This window comes from Amblyomma americanum, chromosome 7 (assembly GCF_052857255.1).
Source record: "Amblyomma americanum isolate KBUSLIRL-KWMA chromosome 7, ASM5285725v1, whole genome shotgun sequence".
Lineage (NCBI taxonomy): Eukaryota > Metazoa > Arthropoda > Arachnida > Ixodida > Ixodidae > Amblyomma > Amblyomma americanum.
In genome coordinates this window covers 133,344,132-133,361,827 of record NC_135503.1, presented here as the reverse complement: position 1 = coordinate 133,361,827, position 17,696 = coordinate 133,344,132, and the positions used below count along the sequence as shown (strand labels likewise).

Here is a 17,696-nt window from a genome sequence, read left to right as displayed (position 1 = left end):
GGGCCCATAGCCCAGAGGTCCGTGGATGGAAACCACGCTCTGGTACATCTTTTTTTTCTGTCTCCATTTTACCCGAAATTCTCCGTCGCATGGCAATAATTTTGATTGGAATTGATATACCTGAGACATATGCCGCTACCTCGTCCAGCAGAGTGGCGCAGTGGAAGCGTGCTGGGCCCATAGCCCAGAGGTCCGTGGATGGAAACCACGCTCTGCTACATCTTTTTTTTCTGTCTCCATTTTACCCGAAATTCTCCGTCGCATGGATATAATCTTGATTGGCATTGATATACCTGAGACATATGCCCTCTACCTCGTCCAGCAGAGTGGCGCAGTGGGATTCCATTTCCGGACGCCGAGGCGAACGGACGTGTGTGTCATGAGCTCCGTAGGAGCGGCTTCAGCGGCCCAGCAGGGCCGCGGTAACAGGATTTCTGGCTGTGATGACCCGGATTATCAAGTGCTTTTGCCTCAGCAACCTACAGGGCGAGTTGTTCTGAACACTCTTTTTTTGCATGCCGATGTGGGTGAAAGGCCATACCATGTGGAAGACTTCCGTGACACACTGGCTAGCCTAGGCCTACTGTCTGAAGTTATCGCCCTGGGGGCGTATCAGATGAGTCATGTATGGGCGGTAACCTTCAAAAACGGAGACGGCGTGCATAAGCTTTTGGCTTTGAAGGAATTGACCGTGAAGGAAAGGCAGTGCGTTGTGATAGATCCTAACAACCAAGCTTCGCGTATCAAGCTTCACTGGATGCTTCACAACTTACTGGACGATGACATACGGGCGGCGCTTTTGCCGTACGGCAGAGTGACGGACGTTTCCCGTGAACGTTGGCGTGCTCAAGGTGTGCAAGACAAAGCGTCCTCGACACGCTTGGTGGCCTTAAATTTGAAGACGGGCGTGACAGTGGATGACCTGCCCCATCAGTTCCGTGTTGCAGGTGAACTGGCGCTTGTTGTGGTGCCCGGTAGGGCCCCGCTATGCTTGCGCTGTCGCAATACCGGCCACATTCGACGCGACTGCCGCGTGCCACGCTGCGCACTATGCCACCGATACGGCCACGGAGAAGAGCAGTGCGTGGAGACGTATGGCTCTGTCACGCAGAACGCTACGAGGGTATTAGACGTCAACGACCTGCTGCAGGATGAAGCCGAAGTTGAGGAAGGTTCGAAAGGAGCAGAGAAGAAGAGTGGCGAGGACGCGAAGTCTCCAGAACAGAAGTCCGGAGGCGACCACCAGGCCAAGGCCAGTGATTCTCCGTCTCTCACCGCTCCTGAACCGGAGCCCACTGCGACGAACACGACTACGGGTGCAACCTTTCTAAGCACGCACGATGGAAGAATTGCTACGGATAAAGCTGAGGCAATGGACGCCAGCGAGACAGGCACAAGTGGTGCGGTGATGAAGAGAACTCATGACGAGTTAGCTACCCAGGATGGACAACCGAGCGAGCCGTACAACGATGAACCCCCGCCAAAGACGCCGGGTGTGCGTCGACCGACGCTGCACCCGCAACCGAAAATCCCGCCGGATAGGCGTTCGCCGGTGACGCCCACTTAGCACATAAACTTGGTGTCGTCGAAGTTGCCGGGCTACTACGGATTCGAAATGGACGGAATCACTGAAGCTACGAGCGACACATTCGACGTACGGCTGAAGACGTTACTGGACTTCTTTTTGGTATGTCATGTTGTTATTTTTCACCTTAGAAGTGATAGAAAAGTGTCAGTCATGTTTGTAATGACATCATTGGTATCATGCTGCTTGATTCAAAATGGCAAATAACTTAAATTCTTCGCTACGCATAGCGACAATCAATGTTAGGGGCTTAGCTGCAAGGCGACGGCAATACCAGCTTAGTCGCCTTTGCATGGAAAACGAGCTAGATCTAATTGCGGTACAAGAGACAAAGGTGGAAAAACAAGAGCAGACTGATCATATGGTGTCACCTTTCACAACGATTTATAATGTCTGTGTATGCCATGCCGTTGGAAAATCTGCTGGCTGTGCTGTATTGATACGCAAAAGTGTGGGGATTATTGAGGAAATGATTACTGTGTCTGAAAATGGTCGCCTCATCGTCTTGGATTTTTCGTTGTCGGAGAAAAGTGGCGTCTGTTGTGTGTCTATGCCCCGAACAATGTCAGTGAGAGATGTATTTTCTTTGAACACCTTAATCAGTATCTGCCTTGTGAAAGGCATCTTATTCTGCTGGGAGACTTTAATTGCGTTTGCTTTTCAGAGGATAGATCTAGAGTACCATACGAACATGATAGGAGCGCCGAGTTAGTTAGCTCCTTGGTGGTGGACTATAACTTGGAGGATGTGGGTCACACAATAACAAGCGGCGGGCGGCCGCAGTTCACTCACACCCAACAAGGTAGTCAAGCAAGGCTTGACAGAGTTTACGTGTCCCTCGCTCTAATTCCCCTATGCAATAGTTACAACGTTATACCTGTTTCATTCTCTGATCACAGCCTTGTGAGTTTCAACATTGGCAATAAGCAAAAGCAGCCACCATTTAACTGGCACCTGTGGAAGTTGAACGCTAAATTGCTCAATGATGAACCTTTTGTTGAATCAGTTGAGGAAAAATTAGGGCGGCTAGTGAATGATCAGCCAGAAAACTATTCGACTGCCTGGGAACAATTCAAAAATGAAGTTAAAATGGCAGCGATTGAAAGAGCAAGCATCAAGCGTCGAAATGAGATGAAGAATGAAAAAGATCTTCAGCGCCAACTAGAATGCTTGTATAAACGCAGTGATTATGGAGCCTAAAAAAGTGGCAGACGAAATAAAAAAAAGTGAATTTGAGTTGATAGACAATGAAAGATATAAGGCAGCTATGATTCGTGCCCGGGGCGAACGATTATGGCTTGGGGAAGCACCGAATAAACGCCCTCTTAGTGACGAGAAAAGGTATGCATCAAAAAATGAAGTCAAACAGATCCGCTATAAGAACGCGGTGACGGGCAAGCAGAAAAAGATAGAGCAGGCGTTCGTGGAATATTATCGCGAGTTGTTTAGCAACGTTACTCGTGTAAGTGACATTTTCATTACTGAATTCATGACTTATCTGCCAAAGATAGCACACGATGTCAGAGACAGCCTTGAGGAAGAGATAAGTGTTCGCGAAATCGAGGCCGCTATCGGCGAATTGCCGGCAGGAAAGTCCCCGGGACCAGATGGCTTGGGAGCCACATTTTACAAGGTTTTCGCCCATCAACTGGCATGTGTGTTACACCGCGTTATCAATGGGGCGTATAAAACAAGGCAAGTGCCACCGTCCTTCAGAGCTGCTCATGTCGTTTTGATCCCTAAGACGGATGACCGTGACAAGCTGCTGTCAGTACGTTCATACAGGCCTATCAGCCTTACGAACACCGATTACAAAGTGTTTATGAAAGTGCTCGCGAAGCGGCTGCAAAAGGTGATCAAGCACTTAGTTGGGCCGCATCAAACATGTGGCATCAAAGGGCGAACGATTTTCACGAACACTCACGTAGCAAGAAATGTGTTAGAATGCTGCGACGACATGGACGGCCAAGTTGCCATGTTGCAACTAGATTTAGCGAAAGCTTTCGACAGGGTGTCACACGAGGTCCTCTTCTGCGTATTGAAGCATGCAAATGTAGGCAGCACAATTTTAGACTGTGTAATGATGGCCTATCGAGATTGCTGTACCCAGCTCATAATAAATAAGTCATTAACAGAAAGAGTCCCAGTGCAATCTTCAGTAAGGCAAGGATGCCCACTGTCTCCCTCTTTTTTGCTATATATGTCGAACTCTTTTGTTTAGCCGTAATTCACCAAACATCAATACGAGGCTTCAAAGTGCATTCTACGGAGGTAAAACTGTTGGCGTATGCTGATGACATAGCCGTATTTTGTCAAGATCGCGAGAGTGTGTTAGAAGTGGGCAACCTTGCTAAGGCTTTCTGTAAGCTAACGGGCTCAGAGATAAACTGGGAAAAGAGTGTTGGTATATGGCACGGTAACTGGGACATCAAGCCAGAAAGGTTTGCTTGTACGACATGGACAGGCACACCTACCACGTACCTCGGTGTGCCTTTCGAGCACTACCAGGAACCCGCAAGGTACTGGAGCGACGCAACGGTAAAAATGAAGGAGAGGACAGGAAACTGGCAGGGTCGCGGCCTTTCAATGTTTGCGCGTGCCTCTGCGTGCAATTTGTTTTTAATCGCTAAAGTTTGGTATGTGTTGCAAGTGCTGTTTATGTCCCGCACAAATGTGCAGAAAATGCATCGGGTTTTTTCTGTGTTTGTATGGGGCTCAACATGGGAGAGGGTGAGTCGTGCCAACCTTTTTCGCAAAGTCCGCGATGGAGGCCTAGGTCTTTCTCATTTGTTTATCAGAAAGATTGTGTCACGTTTTTTTTTTTCTGCGGGACCAAAGCGACAGTTTTTTGCGCACAGTCATACAAGTGCGACTTGCGAAAGCGCTCCCTGAATTTATTTTGGCTACAAGTGATATAAGATGTCGCCGTGTGACTGGTTACTTTCATGAAGTTGTTGTTTCTTTCCGCATGTTGCATGCAAGGTTTTCAATGGATTGCCTATGTTCTGTCTCGAAGAAGAAACTGTACGCGGACTTAATTGCAAATCTACTGCCGACACCATTGTACAAGTCTGTTTACTGTGGTGGCCCAGGAAAGGACGTTTTAAAACGGGTTAGAAAAATGCCGATAAGACCTTCTGTCAAATCCTTTTTCTTTAAGCTGCACACGAACACATTACCTGTAAAAGCGTGGCTAGCTCAGAAAGGGATATTTGTACCCTGGACAATCAACTGCTTACTCTGCAAAAAACCAGAAACTATTGAACACGTATTTATTGACTGTTGGGACCCTATATTCCACTGGGACATTCTGCAGCGAACCCTTAAGAAACAACTGCCAATAACGCCATACGGGATCCGGTTTCTCCCAGTTAAATGAGATGAATTCATTCCCTTTGATATGTTGATGCTACTGGGCCTCCACAGTCTGTGGCAAACCCGAATGGCAGTCCGCCATGCTGATGTTACTGTTCACTCTGTACGCGAAAACTTCATCCAGCATATGATCTACATGAGAGAAGTCTATCAGGCGTTACCTGACCCCCCTGAGTGGATTAATGTATTTGATGATTTGGTGTACCTGAAGATATTTTAACCCTACTCCTCCAACCGAAGACTGGCTGGTGTGTTTTGTCTGTACATTGAATGTGATGATACCGGTAATAAAGAAAAAAAAGCAGAGTGGGGCAGTGGAAGCGTGCTGGGCCCATAGCCCAGAGGTCCGTGGATGGAAACCACGCTCTGCTACATCTTTTTTTTCTGTCTCCATTTTACCCGAAATTCTTCGTCGCATGGCAATAATTTTGATTGGCATTGATATACCTGAGACATATGCCGCTACCTCGTCCAGCAGAGTGGCGCAGTGGGGATTCTACTTCCGGCCACCGAGCGTGAAGGACGCAGGATCATGAGCTCCGGCGGAGCGGCGACAGCGGCCCTTGCTGGCCGCGGAAACAGGATCGAGGGAAACGACGATACGGACTATCAGGTTATCTTGCCACAGCTGCCTACCGGACGTGTGGTTTTAAACACACTTTTTCTGCACGGCGATGTTCGTGTTAGGCCCTTTCGGGTCGAGGATTTTCGTGATGCGCTGGCCCAGGCTGGTACGCTCCCAGACGTGGTGGCTTTGGGGGCGTACAAAATCAAACACGTTTGGGCTGTGACTTTCAAGACCGCTGAAGGAGCCAAGAGGCTTCTCGCCTTCAAGGAGCTCAAAGTGAAAGGACGGCGATGTCTTATCATCGATCCGGAAGACCAACAAGTCAAGCTACGGCTCCACTGGACGCTGGAAGGCGTGGCCGACGAAGACATCCGGACGGCTTTTGCTGCGTTCGGGAAGGTAACAGAATTTACACGGGAACGGTGGCGCGTCCAAGGCGTCCACGACAAAGGATCTACAACACGAACTGTGCTCCTAAAACTGAAACCTGGTTTGAAGGTCGACGATCTGCCTCACCAGATACGTGTCGCCGGGGAGCTGGCCCTTGTTGTGGAGCCGGGGCGACCGATGCAGTGCTTGCGCTGTCATGGCACGGGCCACGTTCGGCGAGAGTGTAAAGTGCCCCGGTGTTCGAAATGCAGGCGTTACGGCCACGCCGACAGCGACTGCGTCCGCACATACGCAGTGGCAACCGGGCTGGCAATGGGAGTCGACGCGACGGAGCATATTATGGACGTCGCCGAGACAGAAGAGGCGGCAAAGGGAACCGACGTGACGACGATACCGGCGGTGACGACGAAGTCTTCGGGGCACCCGAGCGGCGACGGGAACACGGACAGCGGCGGTGGGAAGGAACCGGGGACGCTAATTCCTGCTGGGACAAATGAAGGGTCATCTAGCGACGGGACCAGTCATCCGGCTAAAAATGTCGACCAACCACCGACCAGAGAGGAACAGATGGACCAGAGCGGCGCCCGTGTGACGACCGTCGCCGCCCCAGCCAAGCGACCTCACGACCCGACCGACAACGAAGGGGACAAGCCCGCAGATGGCGGCGTTGAGGAGCCGCCAGCGAAAACAGGCCAGTCCAGGCGACCAACACTCAGGCCAACGCCCAACCTTGCGGCAGGCAAGCGGGTCGCCGAGAAGGCGCCTCCACTGCCTCCGCAGCAAAACCAGGCATCCGCTCCTGACGGCTCCGGTGGTGGCAACGGCGTCTAGCTTCGTGCTAGACGTGAAAGGTGAGCACGATGCTCTCGGCGTCTTCACACGTTTTTAAATATGGCTTCTGCAACCTCCTTGACTTTTGCAACGCTCAATGTCAGTGGTTTTGTCGCTAAGAGGAAGCAGAGCCAAGTGCACCGCATTTTAACAGATCATAATATCGATCTGCTTGCTATTCAGGAAACGGAAGTGGAAGGGGAACAAGACACCGAGAGCATCGTGCAACGTTTTACGTCAAGATTCTATGCGGTCGTGAGCCATGCCGCCGGCACATCTGCCGGATGCATTGTGTTTATAAAACAGCTGCCTAGCCTAGAGGTGCAGGCGTACACATCGTGCCCTTCGGGTCGTTGTTTTGTAGTGCATTTTGCTTTCGTTGCTCTGAATCGCGACTAATTTGCGTTTACGCACCTAACGTTGGCGAGGATAGGGTAGCTTTTTTTGAGTGCATTCAGCGTTTCTTACGCACTGAAAAATACCTGATATTGTTGGGAGATTTTAATTGTCTTGAGCGCGGCTGACAAAACCAGCACGCGGTCCCACCGCGATGAAAGCACCGAACTTCTCCGTCGCTTGATCGATAAGTTTGCATTGGAGGACGTGACTGAATGTGTGGTATACAAGCGCGGCATGATGTTCACGCACTTACAACGAAGTAGCCATGCCCGCCTTGATAGAATATATGTATCGGTCGACCTGTCGCCAAAGCGTCACAGCTACGATGTTGTTCCTGCAACTTTCTCGGACCACTGCTTGGTGAAATGTAGCATAGGCGCGGTAAAACGTAAAAACTCTTTCCAGTGGGACCTCTGGAAATTCAACAATAAGCTTCTGGAAGACGAAATTTTCACCGGGTTTGCAGCACAGGAAATTAACAAAATAACCGTTAATGGCAATCGGGCAGCTGGAGAAGAATGGGAAAGTTGAAAACAGCAGATAAAAGTGTATGCAATAGAAAGGGCCAGCTGTATACGTTTTCAAGAAAGGCTAAGCGAGGCGCATTTGAAGTCCTTACTGGACAAGTTATTAGCTCAGGAATGCAACGCACCGGGTGTTTTCAGTGAAGACGTCCGAAAAACCAAACAAAAGCTAGAAGCGATAGAGGAAGAGCGATATCGCGGCGCACTTGTGCGCGCGAGAGCTGAGCAATTCGCCGCGAGCGAAACACCCACAAAACGGGCGTTAGGAATGGAAAGGGCGCACGCTCGGCGAAACCATGTCGCGGAAATTCAATGGGGCGGTGCCACTGCACCTGACGATGACAGCATTGCAAAGGCTTTTTTTTTATTACTATCAAGCGCTCTTCGCTTCGAGGCATGTTGACATGGGAAGATTTAAGGAGATATTTTTAGGGGCCATGCCACGTATTGATGACGCAGACAGAATAAGATTAGAGCTGCCAATTAGCGAACAAGAAGTGGAACAGGCTATTGATAAATTAAACTCAGGAAAGTCGCCGGGGCCCGACGGCCTGAGCGCGGCTTTTTATAAAGCTTTCAAGAAGGAACTAGCACCGCTCCTCTCCGTGGTATTTAATGAAGCGTATGTGTTGCATGCTCTGCCTACATCATATGCATCCTCACATACTGTGCTCGTACCAAAAACCGATCAAACAGACAAACTCAGACAGGTAACATCGTACAGGCCCATAGCCCTCACAAATGTCGACTAAAAAATTTATATGAAGGTTCTTGCAGGCAGGCTACAGACCGTAATGCATAAAATAGTCGGACCTCACCAAACGTGTGGGATCAAGGGGCGTTCCATTGTTGAGAATATTCACAAGGCTAGGTGCGTGCTTGAGTGTTGTGACGCAATATATGCTCGGGTCGCAGTTCTTCAGATTGATCTTGAGAAGGCGTTTGACTGTGTGGCGCACGAATTGCTGCTTTGCGTTCTACATTACGTTAACGTTGGTTCTGTTATCAGAGAGGGTGTGGCCATGGCTTACCGTAACTGCACTACGAGGTTAATAGTAAACAAGACCTTCGGGGCCCCCATTAGTGTGCACAGATCGGTACGCCAGGGCTGTCCCCTCAGCCTCCTGCTGTTTTGTATTTATATAGAAACCCTCGGCCTAAACATTATAGGAAATGAGGCTATTCATGGTTTCCGTGTACAGGCATCAGAAGTGAAGCTCTTAGCATACGCAGATGACGTTGCTGTTTTCTGCGTTAACCAAGATAGCATAAGCAGGACAATCAAAGCAGTAAAGGGTTTCAGTGAGGTCACCGGAAGTTTGGTGAATTGGGGCAAGTGCCTGGGATTCTGGCACGGAGAATGGCCATCAACTCCAGCTGTTTTCGCCACCGTTTCTTGGGTGACAACACCCGTGAAATACCTAGGTGTTCCACTCGAATTTTACAGGGACACTGAGCCTTTTTGGAAAACACAGGTTGAAGAAACGCGTGAGAAAGCCGAAAAATGGAAAGTGCTAATTTGTCTGTATTTGCAAGAGCAACTGTGTGCAATTTGTTTTTGATAAGCAAGCTCTGGTACGTGATGCAAGTACTCCACTGCTCACGGTTAAATGTGCAAAAGCTTCACCGTATTTTCGCTGTCTTCATATGGGCCTCAAAATGGGAGAGGTGCAGCCGGACAAATTTGTTCAGGAGCATCAAGGCAGGGGGACTTGGTCTGGGGCACTTGTTCATACGGCAGATAGTAAACAGATTTTTGTTTCTCCGAGACGTTAAAGATCCCTTTCTGCGTACCGTATGCCAAGTCAGGCTCGGGCGTGCTGTGCCAGATTTCATTGTTGGAACGGAGACTATGACTGGGGGTATTATTGGTTTCCTTAAAGAGGTTGTGTTTAGCGTCAGGTTTTTGATGGCGAGATTTTCTAAAAAATTTTTAAGTGGTGTTCAGCGGAAAACATTGTACAAGGATGTATGTGACGTGTTATTGCCGGAACCAATGTACAGGGCAATATGCTCCGGAGGCCCAGGCAGAGATGTCCTGAAACGGGTGAAAAAAATGCAGGTACCACCGGGAACAAAAAATTTCTTCTTCAAGCTTCACACCGGGACTCTCTCTGTAAAATCTTTCCAAGAAAAAAAGGGGTTTTACCTTCCTTGGGGATCCCACTGCCTTATATGTAAACAACCAGAAACAATCGACCACGTTTTCTTGCACTGTTGGGAAGGGTTATATTTTTGGGACGTCCTTCAAAGGACCATCAAAAAAGAATTACCATTGGATCCGTATGGAATCCGATTCCTACCTACCGCAAAAGAAGATGGCATGCCGTTGGATTTAGTAATGCTCGCGGGCCTCCATAGCATATGGCGCTCCCTAATGGCAGGCTTTCATTGTGACCCGGATGCGCGGTCTGCGCGATTGTATTTCCGTGAGACAATGCACAAGTTCATCAAGGTGCTGAAAACACAAGCATCTCCCCATGAGTGGCTTTCAAAGCTCGAACCTTTGACGGAACTCAGGGAATTTTAAACTGACAAGGCCTGACCCTCTGGGGGCTGTAGGCTACCTTTTTGTAGTTTGGGTGTCTACCCGTGTATGCTTTTTGTTGTATTTTGTCGAAGCCCGGCAATAAAAAAAAAAGCAGAGTGGCGCAGTGGAAGCGTGCTGGGCCCATAACCCAGAGGTCGGTGGATGGAAACCACGCTCTGCTACATCTTTTTTTTTTCTGTCTCCATTTTACCCGAAATTCCCCGTCGCATGGCAATAATTTTGATTGGCATTGATATACCTGAGACATATGCCCGCTACCTCGTCCGTCCAGCAGAGTGGCGCAGTGGACATTCTGCTTCCGGCCGCGCTAGCGAACGGTCGCGTTATCATGAGCTCCGTCGGAGCGGTGTCAGCGGCCCAGCAGGGCCGCGGTAACAGGTATTTTGGTGCTTTTTCTTCGACAAGTTCCGAATACCAGGTAGTTTTACCGAGTTTGACTACAGGGCGTGTCGTTGCGAACACAGTTTTTTTGGCACTGTGATACTAGGGCACGCCCATACTGGGTGGAAGATTTCCGCGATGTTCTTGCTGAGTTATCGCTCCTGCCGGAAGTCGTCGCCATCGGAGCCTACAGGATGAGCCACGTGCGGGCGGTTACGTTTAAGGATGAAGACGCCGTGAAAAAGATTCTGAATGCTGGTGAGCTGGCTGTGAAAAAGTACCGGTGTCTCGTCATCGACCCAGCTAACCAAGACGTTCGCATGAAAGTGCACTGGCTCTTGCACAGCGTTCCGGACGATGACGTGAAGCTCGCCTTCGCGACATTTGGCAAGGTGACAGACGTTGCCCGCGAGCGGTGGCGAGTGCAAGGTATGGCAGACAAAGGCTCTACTACAAGGCTCGTCACCCTGAAGCTGAAACCGGGAGTGAAGCTCGACGACATTCCGCACCAGGTGACCGTCGCCGGTGAGCTGCCTCTCGTGGTCGTGCTGGGGAGGGCTCCGCTCTGCCTTCGCTGCCGCGGCACGGGCCACATTCGCCGGGAGTGCCGCATACTGCGGTGCGGTGCGTGTCGACGGTTCGGCCACGAGGACAGCCAGTGTGAGCGGACCTACGCAAAAGTCACCGGGCCCACGAACACTCAGGACGCTTCAGCCTGTTCATGGACTAGGCGGATATGGAAGAGACGTCTGCCGCTACGTCTGAGACAGCAGCGGGTGAGGCAAAGAAGCCCTTCGAGACACCGCAACCGGAGAAAATTGGTGCTGAGGCGGGCGTCACAATAGTTGAACTAGCGCCTCCCCAGGAAGCCGCGCCGAGGTCGGAGGGCGAGGGGAAATCTTCAGTCGTTACTGGGGCTCCTTCCATTCCTCCTGACCCTGTGAGCATGGACATGTCTTCTGGAGCGGCTAGCCTGGCGGCGGGAAAGCGCCCGCACGACGACGGCGACAACACGGCCCTTCACCAGGACAGCAATGGCGGCGACGAGCCGCCATCCAAAGCAGCAGGTACGAGGCGACCGATCTTGAAGCCGCGGCCGAATACTTCGTCCGAAACACGGCAGGCGGAGAAACCGCCTCCGTACTTTCATGCCTAGAGCCCGCTTTGGGGTCTGGGGATTTTTGGGGTGCGGCGCGAAGGCAGGCACCATAAAATAAGGCGTTTTTTTTCTCGATATGGCCATCAGTGAAGCACTACGTGTAGGCACTTTAATCGTGCGAGGTCCTGGAGCAAGAGGGCGACAATGCCAGCTCAGTCGCCTCCTTCTAGACAACGATCTGCACGTAGTTGCAATTCAAGAGAAAAAAATTGAAAGCCAAGAAGCTACAGAACATATGGTGTCCGTTTTCCGTGCGCACTTCGATGTATGTGTGTGTCATTCTGTAGGTGCCTCGGGTGGCTGCGTACTTTTTCTTCGCAATAATCTCGGCATCACGGTGCAGTCACTTTTCTCTTGTGATAGCGGCCGTCTTCTAGTCGTTGATTTTTTGTACTGCGGCCTTGAGTTCAGAGTTATTTGCGTGTCTGCACCAAATGCAGAGTCCGAGCGAAAAGTGTTTTCTGACCGCTTTGAGACCTACCTAAAGTGTGACAAGGTGATGATCCTACTGGGTGATTTCAATTGCGTCTGTCAAGCTGCCGATCGCGCAAAAAAGTCTTTTGTGAGAGACAAGAGTGCTGAAGTTTTGAACGAATCGGTCCATGGTCATGATTTAGAAGATATTGGAAGCGTTTTCACAAATGGCACTGGTACACGGTATACCCATTTTCAGGGGAATGGCCATGCCCGATTGGACAGAGTGTATGTGTCGGCAGAACTTGTTTCACTATGCACCTTGTATGAAGTCAGACCTGTGGCTTTCAGTGACCACGCTCTAGTGATTACAAACTTTGGTAGGCAGCAAAGCAAAGAGCGGTTTAATTGGCATTTATGGAAGTTAAATAATAAGTTGTTGGAGGACGAAGGTTTTGTTAAGGAAGTAGAGCAAGAGCTAGAGAAGCTAATTACAGCGCAACCATCGAGCTTCGCTACAGAGTCGGAGGAGTTTAAGCAAACGGTAAAAATAAGAGCGATTGAAAAAAGTACGCAGTTGCAATATGCCGAGAAACAAAAGGAAGCACAACTTCGTGAACAGCTTGAATACCTCACGTGTATAGAAAGCGCCCAACCAGGCACATGCTTTAATGAAATCAAGGATGTCAAAGCGCAGCTGAAAAAAAATGGATGCCGATAAGTACACTGCGGCAGTTATTCGGGCGCGAACTGAGCAGCTATGGGCAGGGGAAACGCCAACAAAACGAGCGACATCTGATGAAAAACGATACTCGTGCCGAAAGCAAATCCGACAGATAAACCCTGGGGCAGGGATTTCGGCGGACAGTGGTGTAATCAAGGAAGCAATCTGTGATCACTTCAAGGATATGCTGGGTCATTCGCGAAAAGCCGAAAGGGGCTTCCATAGTGAATTCTTACCGCTTATGCCGAAACTTGACGAGGAAGTCAAAACACGGCTTGAACAGTCGATTTCCGTGCAAGAAATAGAGGACGCGATAGATGTTTTGCCAACCGGTAAAGCTCCTGGCTCTGACGGCCTGGGAGCCGCTTTCTACAAAGCTTTCAAAACTGCCATAGCTCGGATTCTGCAAATCATTCTCGTTGAAAGTTATGAGAAAAACGTGTTCCGCTGTCCTTCACAACTTCCCACATAGTGCTCATTCCTAAAACCGATGACTCTGAAAAGCTGCTGATGGTGGGGTCTTATCGCCCGATGAGCCTCACCAACGTAGACTACAAGATTTTCATGAGGGTGTTGGCGAAGAGATTGCAGAGTGTTATAACATCGCTTTTAGGCACGCACCAAACGTGTGGTATAAAAGGTCGAAGTATTGCTGCTAACATACACGTGGCGCGGTCCATACTAGAATGCTGCGACTGTTTTGATGACCGAGTGGCGATGATACAACTAGATCTGGAAAAAGCATTTGACAGTGTGTCTCACGATGTCCTGTTTGCCGTATTAGAGATTGCAAATGTTGGTCAAATAATAATAGAGGGTGTTAGAATGGCATACGCAAACTGTACGACTCAGATTGTTGTGAACGGCGAACTCACTGACAGACTGCAAGTGCGATCTTCTGTGAGGCAGGGTTGTCCCCTGTCGCCATTGCTATTCGCAGCCTACCTTGAGCCACTTTGCTTGGCCATCCGGAATAATGAAAGCATAACGGGTTTCAGGCTACAATCAGCGCACGTAAAAATCTTGGCTTATGCCGATGTTATAGCTGTCTTTTGTGCAAATACAGAAAGTATTTCTGAGGTATCAAACGTAGTGCATAAATTTTGTAGCTGCACTGGGGCCCAGATCAACTGGGAAAAAAGTAAAGGGTTCTGGCATGGTATATGGGATGTCACGCCTGAACACTATTCTCGGATGCGCTGGTCTATCACTCCAGCGTTGTATTTAGGAGTACCCCTTGAATATTACCGGGACCCAGATCCGTATTGGCAAGACCAAGCATCGAGGGCCAAGGAACGTAGTGATGTATGGCAAGTAAGACAATTGCCGATGTTTTCTCGTGCCACTATATGTAACCTGTTCCTTACCGCTAAAGTGTGGTATGTGATGAATGTACTGAGTGCTTCTAGGGCAAGCGTTCAAAAACTTCATCGTGTTTTTGCAGTTTTTATTTGGGCTTCGACCTGGGAAAGGACGAGTCGAACAAACTTGTTTCTTTCTGTGAAGAAAGGTGGCCTTGGCCTGGCGCACTTATTTTTGAGACAAGTTGTCTCGCGCTTCATATACCTTCGTGATCAAAATGATGTCTTCCTCCGGACTGTAATGCAAGTTCGGCTGTGTCGACTTCTCCCTGACTTTATTTTAAGTTATTCTGTAAATGTAAATGGTACGATAAGACGGTACCTTAAAGAAGTTGTACTCGCGTACAGAATGCTGCATGTTCGGTTTTCCATGGAGTATTTGGGTAATGTCATGAAAAAAAAATTGTACGTGGACTTAGTGGACACAATGCTTCCTGTACCGATATATCGTTTGTCACACAGTGCAGGCCCAGGAGCCGATGTACTTAAAAGAGTTAAGAAGATGCCAATTTTACGGACGATAAAATCCTTTTTCTTTAAACTCCACACTAATACCTTATCAGTGAAAACATGGATGCACGATAAAGGTCTTTTCGTCCCTTGGTCAACAAACTGTTTCCTGTGCCACAAACCTGAAACCATTGAACATGCGTTTTTAGAATGTTGGGATCCCATTTTTTTCGGGGATGTCCTTCAGAGAACTTAAAAAAAAGAGCTACCCCTAAATGCTTATGGAATAAGATTTTTACCCTTTCACGAAACAGATGATTTTCCATTTGATGCAATAATGCCCCTGGGCCTTCACAGCTTGTGGAAAACCAGAATGGAGTTTAACAATGGAGATGAACAAGTCAAACCTGTACGGGAACATTTCATTCAAAATGTTGTGAGGTTCAGAGAAGCGTATAAGGCCCTCTCTGAACAGCCAAATTGGATTGAGGTGCTTGACGGTTTGGTAAGACTGAAAAAATTTTAACATACCGTGTCATGCAGAGGTGTGCTGACACGTTTTTATTGTTCATCGTGTCTGTTATGGACGTCGAAGTCGGCAATAAAGAACAGAAAACAGTGGCGCAGTGTAAGCGTGCTGGGCCCATAACCCAGAGGTCCGTCGATCGAAACTACGCTCTGCTGCATCTTTTTTTTTCTGTCTCCATTTTGCCCGACATTCTCCGTCGCATGGCAGTAATGTTGATTGACATTAAAATACCTGAGACATATGCCCGCTACCTCGTCCAGCAGAGTGGCGCAGTGGAAGCGTGCTGGGCCCATAACCCAGAGGTCCGTGGATCGAAACCACGCTCTGCTACATCTTTTTCTTGTCTCCATTTTACCCGACATTCTCCGTCGCATGGCAATAATGTTGATTGACATTAAAATACCTGGAACCTATGCCCGCTACCTCGCCCAGCAGAGTGGCGCCCATTCCACTTCCGGCTTCTGTGGGAGACGGTCGTGTGATGGGAAGCTCTGAGTGCGATTCGTTATCGGTAATGTCTGGCCGAGGTTTCATTGAGCGACGCCAACCAATGGGCTATCGTTTAGTTTTACCTACGCTGCCTACGGGAGATGCAATGAAGACAACGGTTTTCCTTCACTGCGATATTGCCGGGCGGCCTTATCGCATAAAGAATATTCGTGAGCCATTGGAAACTGCCGGCGTTCTACTCTAGGTGGCTTACATTCGGGCTGTGGGATGCCATTCTGTCGAAGGACGAATCCCAACATAAAACATAACTGTTTATTAGCGACGGCAGCGGACGAGCATACAGACGCTATGCTCGCCTCGGGTGCTGAAGGAAAACAGCCGCGCTTCCCAGCCGGGCAGCCTGTTTTTGTAGCCGCCGTTGCTGAGGCGTGCCTCGGGTAACGCAGCGGTGGCGCTGTGCTTTATCGTTAACACGGTCCACAGCGTGGCCGTGTTACGCTGTGCCGGATGATAACAAGGCGGAAGCTGCGCGGAAATGTGCGCAGATTGTGTCGCCACATCGCCCCTCCGCGGAGTGGAGAGCCCTCAGGGCTTGTAAAAATAGGATGTGCCAGCAGTCGTGCAGGCCGTCCGGGGTCCGAAAACGCGGCTCAGGCGGGCGACTCTGGCTGTGGCGCTGCGGCCGAGGTTTCAGGGGGCATCGAGGGACGTGGAGGGGTAGGTGAAGAAGATGGGTCAGCCTGCGATTGGTTGGAGCGATTGGTTTGAACGTGAAGGGCGGCCGCACGAGTGGCGCCCTTGCCACTGGCGCGGGGCCGTGCACGTAGGAGGACGCCAGCGAAGTAGCGGCGAGAGCCGAGGCTGCCGGTAGGGCCGAGGCTACCTGGAGGGCAGGAGACGCCGGCAGGGCTGGCGGCGCCGGGAAAGCCGGTGCCGTCGAGGTGCCAATGGGCGGCGGGAGGACAGGCACCGGTTCAGCGTCGTTGTTAGGCAGGAGTGGCGGGGAGGCGGCCAGCGGTTGCCGAGGTGGGCAGTGTTCCGAAGAACGGTAAGTGGGCGAGAGCGAGGCTGGGATAGCTGCTGGCGGCGGCGACAGCGGGTCTGCAGCGTCTTAGAGCGGCAGCGAGCGGTAGGAGACGCCGAAGTCCGCCAGAATGGCAGCGCGCAGCTCGTCGTACGGCCAGCCGCCCAAGGCAGGGCAGGCGATCCGGCGCAGCAGGTCGGGCGGGAGGATATCGCAGAGGACTGCGTGTTTGAACGGCTGGATGGTGATGCCGTTCAGGTACATCGCAGCCTCGAACTGAGCGAACCACCCGTCGATGCCTTGAGGCCGGAACGCCGGAAGCGGCGGGTCATGACCTGGGTCCTGCCAGTAAGCCATCACAAAACGCAGCTGAGGGAAAAGGTTCGGCTCGACGGGTCACCAGATGTGGGATGCGTTATTGTCCGTTGTCCGGGTCACCAGATGTGGGGTGCGTTAATGTCCGTTGTCCGCGTCATCAGATGTGGGATGTCATTCTGTCGAAGGACGAATCCCAACATAAAACATAACTGCTTATTAGCGACGGCAGCGGACAAGCATACCGACGCTAACAAAGAGAATTTATTTGTACACCAGACAATATTTAGACACGAATAGTGCATAAGGTAATCTTGAAACCACAGGAGCAAAATAATGGTTAAAGCAGTCACCAATTCGGACAGAAAGAAACAGGTACCGAACAGGCCAAAAATCTATGTACAGTAAATACCATGGCATGGCCTCTTTCCAAATCCAACATACATCTCAGTACGCGGAGGTCACGAAAAGAATTTATTAGTGCACCAGAAAATAATTAGACCCGAATAGTGCATAAGGTAATCTCGAAACAACAGGTGCAAAAAAAAAATGGGCGATGCAGTCACCAATTTGAACTGAAAGAAACAGGTACCGAACAGGCCAAAAATCTGTGTGCAGTAAATAATAAGGCACAGACTCTTTCCATATCAAACATACATTGCAGTA

At 50.0% G+C, this 17,696-nt stretch overlaps 1 protein-coding gene, 1 non-coding gene and 1 pseudogene across 2 annotated transcripts; all 3 read left to right on the top strand.

The window, feature by feature from the left end:
- The first annotated feature begins 379 nt into the window (after window positions 1–379).
- Window positions 380–1,567, top strand: LOC144098076 (uncharacterized). Its single transcript, XM_077630630.1, has one exon. It carries the CDS (start codon window positions 380–382, stop codon window positions 1,565–1,567), a length of 1,188 nt encoding a protein of 395 aa, XP_077486756.1.
- Window positions 1,568–4,171: 2,604 nt separating this feature from the next.
- On the top strand, window positions 4,172–5,180 carry LOC144097466 (uncharacterized; annotated as a pseudogene).
- A 10,319-nt stretch (window positions 5,181–15,499) lies between these two features.
- On the top strand, window positions 15,500–15,571 carry TRNAM-CAU (transfer RNA methionine (anticodon CAU)). The gene has a single exon. It is a non-coding gene; the product is annotated as a tRNA-Met (tRNA).
- The last annotated feature ends 2,125 nt before the right edge of the window (window positions 15,572–17,696 follow it).

What these genes read in the sequence shown, in the direction of transcription:
- LOC144098076 (XM_077630630.1), top strand. Translation starts at nt 380, where the DNA reads ATGAGCTCCGTAGGAGCGGCTTCAGCGGCCCAGCAGGGCCGCGGTAAC.